General features: G+C 44.3%; 1 protein-coding gene across 6 annotated transcripts in view; it reads right to left on the bottom strand.

Moving 5' to 3' along the window:
- The window catches only part of SASH1 (SAM and SH3 domain containing 1), a 565394-nt gene that overhangs the window by 120181 nt on the left and 428483 nt on the right, over positions 1-16730 (bottom strand). Inside the window, exon 1 of one of the 6 annotated variants that reach the window (XM_042795668.1) lies at positions 4744-4865. The exons of the other annotated variants lie outside the window; for them this stretch is intronic. Coding sequence (XP_042651602.1) covers positions 4744-4839 — 96 coding nt within the window. The 5' untranslated portion in view covers positions 4840-4865. Of the gene's footprint in view, positions 1-4743; positions 4866-16730 lie in introns of those variants that run through there. 6 annotated transcript variants of the gene reach the window in all.

Genomic DNA, 16730 nt, shown 5'->3' with positions numbered 1-16730 from the left:
TTTGTAAACCAGAAAAAACTCTGCTAGTTTGAAAAGCAGAGGCCAGGCCTTCTGGGTTTATCCTTACTGTTGCAACTGGGATACACTTTACAAACGCACTCCAAAGTAGACGTAGAAACAAAAATGTTTTGAATCAGAATATCCTAAAGTGCTTTTTGAGCTAATTACACAATGCCACAGCCATTTTGTCAACAAGTCAATAAAAATCAGAAAAAATCAAGTATATTGCATTTTCAAAAGCACGTTCTACCTGGAACAGCTACTCAGTTGCCTGCGCTTTTCTGCAGAGCTGTGCTGGGCGCCGATGGCTTCAGCTGGAGCAGCCTCTCGATGCCAAGCAGTCATCAGAGAAACAGAGTCACCGAAACGAGACACTGGGAGAGCAATGGAGTAGAGAGAGACTTCCACGGGAGGTCACAGCGAACCAACGATGGTCTGAGGAATACCAATCCTGGGAGAAATCTACAGCTGGTGTGAGCTGCCACAGCTCCTCCTGGCAGACCTTTGACGGCTTTTATCTGTCAGGGATCTACTTCCCCAATCTCTCCAGATATCCAGGCTCCCTGGCTTAATATCAAATTCCCCAAAGTATGTTAGCCAGTATGTAATTACATGTTATCACAGTAGTATTATCAGCTGGCATCTTTATTTCAGTTTGTTTCTTTATTACTTTGATAAGAAATTCAAATAGTCACTGAAACACGGTGAGCAAGATAGATTATATATGTAAATATTAGGGCTCACAGTACAAATCCAAACGAGCTTTATTGTCCTCAAAAGACTCTGTTTTCTTTAGCTAGCAGCAGATGGTGGGAAAGCACTGTTTTTCTCGTAGCATAACTGCAAAATATTATCAAAAAATAAAGAATTCTCTTTTTTTTCCCAGCTCTTATAATTGATTCAATAGTTTGAAACAAGATACTAGCTATCACTTTGAAATAAAAAGCTGGAAAGACTTCTAATTTCATTGCACCCCTTGCAAGTTCTACTGTATCTTCTGCATCTTGGCCATTGAAGACAAAAGATCCTCACACAAACAGATGTTTTCTTCAGTGAAATTAAGTGCTCTATCAAAACCGATCAGAGTTTTGACAGTGATTTCATTAATATCTGGATTTGGCCCAGATACCTTTTCCAGCTACGCTGTGAGAGAATGAAGAGCATCCCATAAACAGAACAGACACTGGAGTATCTTCCCTATACTAAGGTCAACAGCACATGTTTTGAAAGCACATCTTTAAAAGAATTAAGTTTGTGATTTCTACTTCATATTCCAGTTTGTTCTCAGATCTAATCACATACAAACCTTCAGACTCTTAGCAACAAAGAGTTTGCTATCACCACATCAATACAAGATTCTGTGCCAAAAATATCCCTTTTTATGGTGTTCAGTTTTGGAAATGCAGAGAATTTCTGTTACCACTCATGATCCACCTACTGCAATCTCTCCCTCTAAAACCTTAATAAACTCCTACCATCCATTGTTGCTTTGAGACACTGCAAATTACAATTAACCAGTACATTCAACATGTGCTTGCTACAGACTAAGCAAAAGCTTTTAAGTATAATTACGTTATCTAGTGAGCTCCATTAACAGCACAAATAGCTTTGAGGTGCTTATACCACAGCTGCAACTATGGAATATTTCATTAGAATAAGTGCAAAAGGGAAAAGTCATATTTACTTCAGCAAAATCCCAGTACAGCTACAAGTACACTCAATATTTGTCAAGTACAAAGAGTGTTATTTTGTGACTTCAAAGTCTGTAAAATATGCTGCTTATAAGCAGCACTTGAAAAGTATTCGCTCCCTCTTTGGACCAGGGATCTGCCATCACAGGTTCCTGCTAATGAGGTCCTATTTTAAGGAACCTAACTCAGTGTATACGAACAAATATATTTATCCACCAAGTGAGAGGGGCTCAATTTGTATTTTAAGGAACTGCAGTACCAAATACCAGTTATGCTGAGGCCCATGACCTCTCCTCCTAGATCAGCACCTAGAGGAGACGCCACCACAGCCACCACCATGCCCCACAAGGCTTCCAGCAGGGCCCGTGGGAGGAAGGCGACACCTTCCCCTCCTCCTCCCCACTGCAGTAGCTCCTTGGTATGAGGAGGACAGAATCAGATATTTCATCATTTTTATGAAGAACAACTTTTTCACCATGAGGACAGTGAAGCGGTGGAACAGGCTGCACAGAGAGGTTGTGCAGTTTCTGTCCCTGGAGGTTTTCAAGACCCAACTGGATAAAGCCCCAAGCAACCTCACCTGGCCTCACAGCTCTCCCTGCTCCAGCTCGAGGTCGGGCTAGATGCCGCCTGAGGTCCTTTCTAACCTGCCTCATCCTATGATCATTGTGTAAGACGGCAAGTTTCTCTCTCTCATTCGATCATCACCTTCTTTCTTAATTTCATTCTCGTTTTTCCCTCCCAAGATCCTGGCTCTTTGTTGCCTCTTTACCACACCCCATCCCACCCCACTCCCTAGTCCATTCCCTCAGTAGCTTTCAAGCTGTCGTAGGGCCAACCTGGCCAGCCTATCACTGCACCAACTTCTCCGTTTGCAGAGTCCTTCCCAGGGAATCACTGCAGTGTGTACCTCTGTGCTCTCTAGACATTGTGGATCATGAATTACTGTAAATCCCAGGACTTGAAGACCTATACTCTCACTTAATTGACGACGCAAAAGAAGTAAACCAGCTATGCAGGCCACTGTTGTGGCCTTATGGACCATGAGCAACCATCTACTGACACCCATTTGGAAGCCACAAATCTAGTTTACTGTTGGCCTTTCACAGCACAGGTTTGAAAGGGACAAAGCTCTATGTACCACAAAGACAAGCGGTGAGAAAGGCACTGGAGCTACCTCTTCCTTGCCTTCAGACAAGGACAGAGCACTCATTAAATTTATACTCAGTTCAGATTAAGACATATTTTGCAGCTGCAAAGACTAGAAACTCTTTAAAAACCCAAAACTGAAGAAAGCTGACAGCTTGCAGTGAGAAAAAGCTTCTGTCTTTCCTTGGGTAAGTTATTATTTGAGACCCAGCACAAGGGTGTCGTTTCATATTTGTAATTGTGTTGCAACACAAAACACTGCAGTAAGAAAAGGTAATAGTGCTGGGTGATGTCTGCAACTGAGATAAACCAGTAACTTCATAGCTACAAGATGATTCCTTCCTGCAAAGTAGACCAACTCTAAGACAACTGACTTCAGCTCAGTTTTGTTAGAAGACAAAAAATAATTAAATAGCTCTGTTTTCCCAGGAAGGAAACTAGCTTGTACAGCCAGAAGAAACCTATTCAAATTATTAGTTGTGTAAGAGTCAGATCTTTTTCTGCACTGAGCTCCGGCACGCTAGGCTGTTGGTTTGGCCTCCTCAAACACTCCTTCCCAGGCATCCAATAGCACTTTGCTCTTACTAAATGCAGTACTGAAACCTGCCAGAAAAAAAGGGAGAAAGAGACTGTTCATAAAGTACCAACTGTGCACTCCCTACAAACTGGCAGAACTGACTCTGCTTGCATTCTTAGATTAAAATCATTAACAGTGAAAGAGTGTACGCAGCCGGGTGCTACTACACTGAATGCCATGTCAATTGAGAGTTTCCATGAAGAAATGAGGCAGATTTTTCTCATCTTACTTTGAATATTAACAATAAAGTCCACACAGAAAAAAAATTGCAGCATCAAAATGCTAATTAACTTTTCTGTTCAATTCCATAACACTTGTGAATTAGAACTTATGGGTTTAACATTCATTATGTTCCACAGCAGTTTTCCAAAAAATATTTTGCATAATATTCCTTAATGTCTGTTGGTTAAATCTTAGCAACAAAAGTTAATACGCATCGAGCCTGTTCATTTGCTTTTAAAATGAATAAACAGGCACTCCACTGTTGATTACCACATTCCTGTATCGCTGGAAAACTGCCAGCTCCAGTAGGTATATAACATTAGTATTTGTTTGGGTTTTTTTTTTTTTTTTTTTTTTTTTTGCTGAGTGGCAGTCCTCTGTGGTAATTATCATATTGCACCGAAAGTAAATACTATTCTCTTGCTGCAAGCAGAAATAAAGAATTGACTCTTCCTGTGTTTTTACTGTTTGCCATCCTGTCCGTCCTGTCGGTACACTACGTGCCCACTAAATATAATTCCCTAAGCCCTTGTTACTGGGGCCATCTCTTTTGTTTGTAGCCAGTGAATTACGAGGATTATTCCCTCCTCAGAAGATCACCAGCGCAGAAACTCCACGGGCCGTAACCGAGCAACTCGTTCCCCCCAAAAAACCCAGCGGGAGTAAGAGCTCCAAACCCGGCACCCAGCAGCGCAACCGGGCAGCGCTGCCGGACGGGCGGCCGGGACCCGGGCCCACGGGGGAGGCAGCGCCGCCCGCGCGGGGACGCCGAAACGCGCACGTGCGTGGAATGTAAAAGCAGCAACGCCGCAGCCTTTCGCCCCGGCCCAGCCGAGCGGGGAACAACGCGCCCGCCGCCCCGGGAAACTTCACTCCGAAGCCGCAACAGAAGCGGGCGGCGGTGCGGCGCTCGGGCTCGCCCGCGGAGTCCCTTCTGCCGGGACGTACGAACCCGCCCGCCGAGGGAACCCCCCAAGCTGGGCAGGCTCCGCAAGCAGGTGCCGGCGTGGGCTCTGCCGGCCCCCGCGGCGGGGGAAGCCGCGCTCCGCAGCCCGCCCTGTCCCACGGCGAGCTCCCGCCCCAAGCCGCCCCGGCCGCGCTCACCAGGATGCCCATCACGTCGGCCCACAGCTGGGCGAACGCCTCCGACGTGCCGCTCTCCGCCGGGGCGGCGGGGCCGCCCGCCCGCTCCCCTTCCATGCCCCGGCCCGGCCGCCCGATCAGCGCCGGCTCCCCGCTGCTGCCGGCCCGCCCCGCCCCGCCATGCCTCCCCCGCCCCGCTCCCGCCCCGGGACACCGCGGGGCCGCCCCTGCCCCCCCCCACCCCCGCCTCGCACTTTCGGAGAGGGCGGCCGGCGGTGCCACTGCGCCGCGGCGGGGGCGCCCACCCGGCGGCGGCAAAGCCCCTCCTCCCTCCCCGCCGCCCCCAGGGCACCCCCCCCCCCCAGACTGCCCGTGGGCTCGCCTGGCGCACGTGGCCGCCCCCGGGGCGGCAACAAAGGCCCCAGCGCCGCCCCGGCGGGTCACGGGCCCCGGCGGCGCCCCCCGCCCCGAAACCCACCGCTCACCTGGCTGCCCGGAGCTCTGGCGGTAAAGTCGGCGGCGCTTTCTTAACGCCGCGGAAAGACCAGCTGGGAGCCGGCGCCGGCCGCGCTCGGTACGTGGCCGGCAAAGGAGCAGGCGCCCGGTTAACGCGGAGCTTTAGTTTAAGGACTGGGACCGCATCGTTCTCCTGAGGAGAGATCTGTCACCGGTCGCCTCGTGAAAGGCGAAGCTCTCCTTGGGGAGCGACTGCGGGGACGCTGCCTCCATCTGTGCCTCCTGCTCCCGATGACCTGAAATAATCACTAATTCGACAGCGGTAGGGATGCTCCAGCATCCTGCCAAGAAAACAGCTGAGTGCCACACACCGCGCCCCCCCCCCCCCCACACACACACACTTGCTGGGGAAGGCACGGCAAATAGCAGCGGCCAAACCCTGCTGCCCGCGGATGGCAGGAGCGGGAGGATGACCCAAAGCCCTGCTCACCATCTCACCCTTCTCTCCCAGCTCCTCCTGGGACCAGCGGCAAGGAAAATCCTTTACTCTTAGTGCTCATCCCTAAGCTCTGAAATACATCTTGAAAAGCTACTGTTTCAAACTATTGTTTATTGGAAGCACCTGTCTGCTGGGGGGGGGAAGCGATGTATTTAATGACTAGGCAGCTATCATGCACAGGGGCAGCCTTTTAAGTGCTCACATCTTTGAGCAGTTAGTAGCTTCTCCAGCATCCCGCCAGCCCTGCTTGCTGCCAGGCTGGATGTTACGTGCCCTGCCCCATCAAACACAACCCAGGGCCTGGCCTGGCACCTGTAGCCCCCCCCTCTCCCTCCCTCCAGGCCCCCTGTTCAGCCCGGGGTGTCCCAGCACCAGGCGCCCCGTGGCCGGCCCCACAGCTGACACCGCTCACACCAATTGCGTGGCACTGGCGGCCTGGAGCAACAAATGATACCATTTGCTAACGGGGCTAAAAATAGTTTCTGGAGAAGGCATAAATCAGAATCACGGTGGCTGAGCTCCTCATCATCTCTCCACATTCCCAATGATGTTCTTTTTCTGTTCTCAAAGATAAGATTGCTTATTTCACTCTGTAGGTTAGCACCAGAGAGAAAAGCTGGTTGAAACGCTTCCTTTCTCAGCAACAGGTATGCAAAGAAAGGGACAAGACTTCTCTAAGCACTGTGTTACCACAGCTTTTGCTGGAATGGTGAATGACACAGAACAGAGAAAAGGAGGTGGGGGGCACAGGCAGAAAAACTAAGAGAATTATGCTGAGAAAAAGTGGTAAAGAAACCACCAATGATGTAGAAATATGCATATTTTTACTGACCCTTCTTTAGGACGCACATGTAGGATACACACTATGTAATTCATCGTACTATTGACTAGTAATAAGAAATAATGAAAGGCTCAAACCAGGTATAAAATCTCTACTAATTGACTTTTAAATTGTATGTGACTATAAGCCTATGAATTATGAGCGTAAAGGCGTGCTTCACTAAAGTGAAGTCTCTCGATACTCTGAAATGGCTTGCATAACTCAAAACTGGTTTAATTAGTCAGGGGTAATTTACTTGGTGACCCTCTGAAATCCATGTTGAACCACTTACAACAGCAATGCCAACCTACTTTCAAAATATCTGAACAAGACACAGTGTTGATCTCAGGAATTAAATATACTGGGTTCCTCTTGTGCAGAGTCTTTTGTACATTTTTAATAGTTTAGAGGCATATTTAAACAAACAACAACTTTGCAGCACAAAGTCTAAAACCCCCTCATTGTTCCAACTCAGGCAGCAATAGATTAAGATCAAATTGGTGCAAGGGGCAGCACTCCCACTTGCCTGGCCACTCCCTGCCAACGGAGGTCATTGCTCCTGTGCATCGATGACAACACTACTTACAGAAGCATGTCCTGAATGTCTGCACTTGCAGTACAGGTAACAGAAACTAGATTACAAATTGTGGTGGTCCAAGAGCTGCTTCCTGAGCCATGATGTCACCCCTTCTGTAGAGGCACCAACTTTCACCAGAGGAACATGATGCATGGTTGTGGCAGTCTTCCTCTCAGCCACCTGACTTTAATTTATCTGAGACACAGAGTCTTTGCTTTTAGAAAAGGGAGATAAGGAGAAGAAGATCTTGCAAAATCACTTGACTCCAGGAGCTGTTGCTTTATTGACATAAGGGAATCACAACAAATCTATGTCAGTTTACAATAGCTACCATCTTCTATGGTCTTGCAATTATGGTATCTATTCATCTTCAGACATTCACAAGATGCCATTTTCCCAAGACATTCAGTGACTATGACATGCTAAAATATTCCCGGCTCTCCATCCCTCAAGTAGACCTCCTTCCTTCTAGATATCACAGGGTTCCTCTATTTTAATGATGCCAATGTCCTGAAGTAGTAAGTCCTAGGGGCATTTTGCAAAAAAACAGCTCTAACAGGAGTATGGGAGTTTTAGAACAAGCAGAAACTCGGGTCGTACAAGGGTTTTGAAGCCCAGCTGTGACTGCAGTATTTGGTTTGTGTTACAACTGTACTACAGAATTACAATTTAATTGAAATTTAACATGTTATAATACAGTTTTTGTTTGCGTTTTCTCTGCAGTTGTGTAGATACCAATTCAAGCATCCACAAAAGACCGCATTCTAGAAGCACGTTGTACTGAACCTCTGTATGCTGCTGGGAAGAAATAAATCTGGTCAACTTTCCGAGATATTTGGGACATCTCACAGGAGCTTAATGTTTGGAAAAGCTGGAAGATGGTCACTGTGCACCTACAGGGCAGCACGGGGCAGTGGGACAGTGATCCTGATATGATTCCCCAGTGTGTTGCACCCACAGTGCGTGGGCTCATGGTCGCTCTCACATACACTCCAGTGCCCTCTGGACAGAAAGTCCCACCACAGAGCAGCTACGAAGCTCCCAGCAGTTGTTCTTCTGCAAACCTCTACACAGGAGATGGAAACGATCAACACATATGCGGTCAATCTAGTTTCGCCCAGTTATGGCAGATGCACAGTGCATGTGAGTGTATCCTCCTATCACACCATCAGCTACATGTGGGTGTGAAGTTAATAAGAGTTTCCCACATCTACACACCAGGCAGGAATAACCAACTTGGAGAGCACCCTTCTGTATGCAAGAGAGACAGACTTTCTTCTAGAGGGATACTCAGAGCAGGATCCTAGCTCTGGGTTAAGGTGGCCATAGAGAAGCTCATCCTTCTCCTTCCTTTACTGAGGGCTTAGGGAGAACACTTTCACCAGGCCAAACTCTTTCTCTGTGAAAAACACAAACCTCAAACACAAATCTCTGAGTCATTAAGACAAAAGATGACAATCTTTCTGTTCCAAAGTAGCGTGTATCATCTCACCACGGTGTCACACAAAAGTGACATGATGGTTTCAACAAAGCATTTAATAGAGAAAAATTGAAATACGCATCAAAATAAACTGGAAAAGCCAACGTGTGCCATCAGAATCAGACTATCACAACTGCTAGCAACCACTTAAAAGGCATTTAACCCAAGAAATCTGTACCGCAAACAACCCCAAGCACTTTGATATCAATATTAAGCTACCCACAAGAGGCCAGGAGAGGTCAGGTTGCCTTGGAAAGTGGAACATGCCCCACAGTGTAATGGACACCAAGCTTTATGGGTTCCTGATAGACCTGAGGGAAATGGCTTCCTGCTCAGAGGCCTGGCAATTAACTCTGCATGTGTGAACAAAACACATGAGGTTTCTCAACATCACTAACAACACCCTGCCCAGTATATATCAAGTCTAAATCAGAACATCAAAGATTCAGAGAAATAAATAAGCCATTGTATGCACAGAGTGTGCAGGGGAAGGGAGAAATAAAAATTCCAGCTTGCCCCTACAGGTGATTCACAAAAGCCCTAAAACTCTTAACACAAGCAAATTACAATGCAACACACTATTAGCAGTGACTGTATCTCCTTTCAGCTCTCTCCCCCTTTCCCCTTGGTGGAGGTCATCAAATTGAAACATGCAGAGTTTCATATCACAGCCTTTGATTGGAACTGTAACCCTTACCAGCTGTAGGCTCCGTCCCACCAAATCACCACGATCCACCTTGGAACAATTTGATCTCATTGGCCATGCTACATTTTTTGTGAAGTCATTCTAAAACATAATTTCTTTTAATGCTCACATTTTACTTCATTTTTGAAGTATTTTCCTTCAGATTTATTTAAGTATGATTATTATTTCTGGTAGCGGGGTTCCCTGCATCACCCATATCAGCCAAAGGAGCCAGCAGCTGCTCTCCAGCAGAAAGCAGATGTGCCAGCAGCTGCTCCAGAAAGCCTCTAGCATGGGGCAGCGTAGGGACCAACCCCCCCAGCCCATCAGCCATCCTGCCACACAGGCTGTTGCTCTGCCTCAGACACTCTTAGTACATACTAAGAGTGCGCTAGATCTATCACATGCGTTTGCACATCAGACTGCTATATATTGCTGAAATGATCGAGTTCCAACATCCTTTGCCAGTTAGACAGCTACAGACAATATTCCTGATTTTAAAAGCAGTGAAAACAATACTTATCCAGTGGCTTTAAAATAGACAGTGTTTAGACCATAGACTCTCTGCTGTACAGTCAGAAATCATTATTTATTCTTTTAGAGGTTTAGCTGTCAGCTCCCAGTCTTATTGCCAGCCTCTTAACAAGAGTATCGCATCACAGCGAGAGCAGTACACTAATATGCCCAACAAGAACCAGATGGAGTTAAGTCTGTTTAATTCTATCAGTAGAAAGCAGTTAGGAACAACGAATTGCTTTATTCTGATAAAAGTCTAAACTCTCCACTTTACACCCGATCCATCATTCTTCTAGATATCAGTACCCTACTAGGTTAAAAAATAAGGAGGAAAAGACGCATGCCCAGGAAAATCATTTCAGTAGTCTTAACGCCTAAGGCTAGCACCACACTCAGTAGACATACAAATACTGCTAAGCTTGGCAGGCTTCAGTTAAAATATGGTGGTTGTGGCTTTGCATGATAAATCGTATAAGGAAAAGAAATCTAAACACAGCAAGTGTCACAGCCCTTCTGGAAGGATACCTTTTGACTTGTAAGGAGAGAGGAAAGGTTTGTATCCTCCCTTCCTGCCTGCAGATGTGCTCCACAAAGGCCTCACATCCTGCACAGCTCCCCTCCCCGCTGTGGAGCACAGCACCGCATTTCTTAACTGGGAGGCAGCAGCATTGGCTCAGCTGGTGGAGGGGCTTCGGGAGCTGGAGTGTGACTGGTGAGGAGCACACATCCCTGGGGACACCACAGCCGCGACCCTGGTTAGATGCACAGCACGCTGCTCCAAAACCACCCGCAGATCAGGACTCCATCTGCCTCCCGCCATGTCAGGCACTGCCTGGACAATTTCCAAAATTTACTAAGACTCATGCTTCTTCATGTTACTTACTTCTGCCTTCTCCACCCAAACTCAGCATCCCCTCTTCTCTAGTTGCATGGCAAAGCCAGCTTTGGTGCTTTATTTTTTCCTGTCAACATTTAAATACTTAGCATTCATTTTCTATTAGTTTTCTGCAGCACTTTTTACAAAATGTTTTATAAACCTTAATTAATTTTTCAGACTGGAGTTCAGCATCCTTTGGGATGTCTAGGGGTAGTCTCTACACTGTCGTCGTTCACAGGAGCTTGCTCAACTTCTTACATTCTTTTTGTAAGCGTCTGGTAGAAAGAATGAATACAAATCTTATTTGTAAGAGACTTACAAAATCCACAGACAGAACTGTTTAGCTCAGTGTCCTTTGGCTGCTCTTATCCCAAATAATTTTAGAACTGGGAAAGTGAAAAAGGCAAAAAGCAAGCCTCAGAACTGGGAATAGGACTTCAGCCTCTCCTTTTTCAAATGTGGTGTCCTTTGATTCCTTTGTTGAAACTCTTAGTAAATTACTAACGAAAAGGAGTCTGATGATCTCATCCCAAAGTACATCATAAAACCAGCCAAGAATAAGGTACAACTTAATAGCAGGCGATAGCTCTGTATTTCAGAGATGCTCAGCGCTGATGTAAATATTACACCAAGTTGGCTGTAGTAAGGTGGGAGGAGCAGCAAGAGTGATGGCCAAGCTCACACAGTGACTGGAGTAATAATTACTTACTTAGTGATCAGATCATATTTTTAAAATAAGAATGGATACACCTCAGAGAAGGTGTTGTCCTGGTTTCATCTGGGATGGAGTTAATTTTCTTCCTAGTAGCTGTTACAGTGCTGCGTTTTGGATTTTGGGTGAGAAAGATGTTGGTAACATGCTGATGTCTGAGTTGTTGCTACGTAGTGCTTATCCCAAGTTAAGGGTTTTTCAGTTTCCCGTGCTCTGCCAGCAAGTAGGTGCACAAGAAGCTGGGAGGGAGCCTGGCCACGACAGCTGACCCGAACTAGCCAAAGGGATATTCCATACCATAGAACGTCGTGCTGTGTATATAAACTGGGGGGAGTTGGCCAGGAGGGGCGGATCGCTGCTCAGGCATCGGTCAGCAGGTGGTGAGCAATTGCACTGTGCATCACTTGTCTTTTCTTGGGTTTTATTTCTCTTTTTGTTATATTCATTCTAATTACAATTATTAATGTATTTTATTATTGTTATTATTTTAGTTATTAAACTGTTCTTATCTCAACCCACAAGATTTTTTTGATTCTCCCACTGGGAGGGGGAGGAGCAAGCAAGCAGCTACATGGTGCTTGATTGCTGGCTGGGGTTAATTCCTGACAATGTTTATTGCATCTCCCTTTGAAAGGGAAAATATCTTTCCTTAAAGTAATACATTCTGGAAAAAGAAATCCAAGAGCTTTCATTAATTGTATCTTTACAAAAGCAACCAATTATGAAATGCAAATGTAGATCTTAAAAAAAAAAAAAGTTACCTGCTTGTTATCAATGGAGAGATAAACATCTACAGAGCTGCCCTTGGCAAAATATTACAGCAAAGTACATTGTGACACAAACATGCCAATGGCAGAGTCTTGCAAGAAAACAAAAGAGGAAGAGTTGCTTAGCTTCACTTCCACCCAAAAGTCACCTACTTCACCTAACACCCACTCCCCAATTTACCACTTAAATATTGCCCCAAAAAACTAATTATTTCCCCAACTCTTTCTTTAAAAGTTGATACACTACCCTTCTGAAGGAGCGGCAAAAAGACCCTCCCAAAGACTGACTTTCCGTCCCACAAGAATTCAGTACTGAGCTCAGACTTTGAACTTTTTAAGCCTGTGTCCCAAGACACATAGATATATTATTAGTGAAGGAGTAGGTGGGCCTACTTAATGTAGAAGCCAACCAAACAAAGAAACCTGCCTGATGATCTCAGGTAGCCTCAGGTGAAGATAATAGACTAGATGTGATTATCTGATGTTTGCTTGCAGATCATGTCAGCCTAGGGTCAATTCTCCCTACTGCAGCCACTTGAGAAGAACATACTGGCTTCAACTTCTTCTTTCAGCTCAGTTGCTGTTGTGATAACTCCTGCTCCATCGCCAGAGCTTCTCCTCTCACCTCCATCTCTGGAAACAGCTCTCATCAGCAGGCTCTAATGGATGCAGAGCACCTAGTCTTCTCTAACTTTCCAAACAGCTGCCCTACCTTTCCTTTTAAATGCTCCCTGCCCATTCCCCAGAGTACCAGATCAGAGCAATACACGGGTCTCAGAGTTGTGCCCCTGAGTTGGCTGATCTGCACACTACCCAGCAAGACCAGACATGTACATTAAGAGATAATTTATGGAAAAACAAACAGCAGTTGACTAGCAAGCAGTAGGCAAACAGTTGTGTTACTTGTGGTGTTGCAATTTCTGCTGTAATGCTAAGTGGCCAAAACTCACAGATGTCAGGCATGTGAAAATTACACTTGCATTTAAATAGAGCAGAATTTTTAAAGTAAGACTTTTAGAATGCTTCAGCTTCAATTGCCTGAGTCATCAGGGTGCACTTAGGTCACATTTTCATACTTTTATTGGAAAATAAAAGCTAGAATTTACATTTCCATTATTAAAAATCCAGCAGCAACTTGAGATTTTTACATCACTTGGCTCCAGGTAGTAGAATGTTAAATAAATCATCAAGCCAGTGATGAAATCAGAAGCATTTACAAGACTGTGACAATGTAGTCAAAATGATAAGTATCCATTTTGGCTGTGGCTTGATTCACAGAGCCTGAGCTCTTCTGGAGAAGCCTTACTCTTCAATACCTTGCAAGTTCTACAGTAATTCAAGATGCTCTCTCTCAAATCACAGTTTCAAATTGACGTGGAAACATATATTAAAACCTGCTCTATGCTCACTAAGAAGAGTTAACAAGGAAGTGGAGAATCACATCCTATCTGCACATTTCATTTTCCCTATATTGTTTATGACATGTTTCACTTCATAAAGCTTCATTAAGTAATAAAGGAGAGAAACATCTCTGCAGCCAGGCACACCTGAAGCCCTGGAACTGTGCATTTTACATCCATAAATTCACTGAAGGGTCACAAGACACTTATTACTTCTGTAACACAGTGAAGAGGCGGAGCAATTCCAAACAGCAGCTGCTTCCAGTTAGGGCATCTCAGCTGGAAAGCAGAGGTGCCTGTCAAACTAATTAAAGAGAGGAGAAGCCATCTATCTGAAACTCCAGCTTTTAAGCACTGGCCAACCCACTCCCAAAATGTAATTAAAGAAAAAAAAAAAATCAAGTAAGGGAGACAAGTGAAAACAGGCTTAAGCATTGCTGAAAACATACCTCCAAGCTATTCTCTCAATAAATATTTTGGGAAGTTTGTGAACAGAAGGATTATTGTCACTGCGGTGGTGTGAGTGGGAGGAATTTACCCTCCACAACTCAACCAACTGCATCAATGATGATACAACAGCCCTCGAGGGCAATGAGCTAAGTGCATTGGCTCCATGTTGATGAAGTTTTACAAGGAAGTCATTTTGTTTAAGTGTATGTAGAGTAGGCTCATATCTCTAGTTCTCAGAAAAATTAATTTTCATTTGCAAGGATTTAACAATTAAGCAATTCTGTTTGAAGATGGCCAAATACACTTCTTCAGTACAATGTGTATCCTATAGCAACATATGCCTAACAAAAAGCAATTGAGATTTGGGTTTTTGCAAGTTGCTAATACACTTGATCCCAGAAGTGCATCACACGTTCCTTTTGACTTCTGTGGCAAGATGTGATTTATGAGAAAAAATTTAAACAAACAACTGTTGCTTGGTTAGATGAAGGTTAAAGGGACTGGAAAGGATGCAGAGATTATCTGAAAGTGTCAAGGGTGTGTAAACACCAAGGGGAAAGTCATACTGCTGAAGGAAGCTCAAGAGGGTGTAACTCGGGGCAATGAGATAAATGTATGTGGTTTTAAGCCCTGAAATATTGGCTGCTAAAACGATGACATTATTTGTGTATACAAAAGAAGACATGGCCATTTCAGAAGTCAGTGCTATTTGTCATTGAGGACAAAATATGTGAAAGTGGACTAAAAGGAATGAGAGAAATTTGCTATGTTGGTGAGAAGAATATGAAAAACAACAGTAATAACTCTATATCTTGGGGGCAAGCCAGGTGACCTTCTGGAGTCACTTTATATTATCTACCATCTCCACCACTGAACAGGCAGCAGCAGGGGCAAGGAGTGAGCCCACAGGGTTCTGGGCTAGATGCAATCAATGACTTAATTTCACGTGGCTTGCAGCTACATGAATTATTTTGGGTATTTTTAATAGATAATTCTAAGGGGTACAATACCTGGGAAATTGCCCAAGAAGTCTGAAAAGCCTATGTAGGTTCCCCATGATTACACATGCAGCATTTAGGGAATACAAAAGCATGTGGTAAGATGCCAGCAAGGTATTCGGTCTCATTTAGATGACTTTCATTACTCACAAACTTTAATTTTTTTATGCAGAAATTTAAAACTTCTGGAGATAAAAATCATTATTCTATTTATTGTTTATTATTATTTATTTATTTGTATCTGTAAACTTCACAAGCAGGCAGAGCTAAGAAAAGATTGCATTTTGACTTGTCAAAAAGACAAATTCCTTACCTCCTAAAATTCATTCGCCAAATGTCTTGATACCTTTTTATCTCCTAGCATATTCCAGGTAACATTAGACTAACAGACATGGACTTCTTATGTTAGAAAGGAAATACAATTGTTCTCCTGAGTAGTTACTTAAAGCAGCTTTCAATGTATCAAACATGATTTAAACTTACACCTTTTATTGCCTGTACTTGCCCAACTATCATTCATGTTTGTCTGCAACCAGAAAGAAATTCAGAGGAGCTGGTTACTCACAGTACCCCAAATGTGCACAATATTATCCTGATCTCTAGCAAGTTCAAATGCATCCAGAGATTTTGACAGGGGAGAAACTGTCTTAAAATATTCTAGCACCTACTGTTTCTCAAAGAAGTGTGTATATATATAGGTAACAGAGGCTAAATAGCTGAACTGGTTTTATATGGATGTATGAGAAGTGACTATAACAGGCTCCACGTATGACAGACAATTCATGTCAGTGTCAAAGGGCTAAACAGTATTAGAGGCTACTTAGTGTGCCTGGTGGTTTCAAATAAGCTGAACCTGTTCACATTCGTCCAAGAATGCCCAGGCCTGGCTTTAAGATACAAAGATTTTGGCAGCAATAATGACTGCTGCCTCCAACTCTTGTTCTCACTCCTGCAGCATGGTAATTACAAATGAGGACTCATGAACAGGAGAGTTCAAGAAAGCTGAGGGCAAGCACGGGGCTGGAAAGATACAGGGATGAGTTATGTAACATTTTTTTTTCCACCCTATTATCCTGTATGAGTTTAAAACAGTCAAATGGATTTGTCAAGAATTAATTGTGTCAAATCAATCTAATTTCCTTCCTTGGAGGATAATTGGAACTGGGTAAGGAGTAGCAGCAGATGGAATACATATTGGATGTAATAAGGTTTCTACCACCTTCAACACAGTCAGCTGATATCATTATAAAGTGGTACACAACTGGTTGAGAAAAACCACTTTTAGAGATTAGTTTTCAGTGGTTGGTGGCCAATGTGAAAGAAGAGATTGAGTGGGGTTTTGAAGGGATCTGTTCTTCAATATTTTAATTAACAGCTTGGCTGGTAGAATACAGAATATGCTCACTAAATTTACAGATGACAGAAAGCTCAGAGAGCTTGAATGTAACTACCGAGTGTGAATGAAACAATTCATCTTGTTGCAGAAAAAGCAAGTTTCATAGTAGGACATACCCAGTACAGCCAGTAGGATACAAAACCACATGCAAGACATGTAGCGATCTGTATGCTGCTCATGAAGCCCAAGCCCTCAGCTGGAGTTGTATTTTGACCTAGCATGCCCTAGACCTCAGGATAGAGATGGACTAATGGGAAAAAATGCAGAAGATGACTACATGAATGAGATGTTTACAAGCAGAGTTTGAAAGGACAAGGATGCTTTATCCAAGACAAAAGAATGTTGCCAGAGAATAAGATAATAATTTTAAAATAT

The sequence above is a fragment of the Tyto alba genome, unplaced genomic scaffold (genome assembly GCF_018691265.1).
Source record: "Tyto alba isolate M040663 unplaced genomic scaffold, T.alba_DEE_v4.0 Super-Scaffold_22, whole genome shotgun sequence".
Taxonomy (NCBI): Eukaryota; Metazoa; Chordata; class Aves; order Strigiformes; family Tytonidae; genus Tyto; species Tyto alba.
Note: the sequence above shows the minus strand (reverse complement) of the source record. Positions and strands in the feature narration are given on the sequence as shown.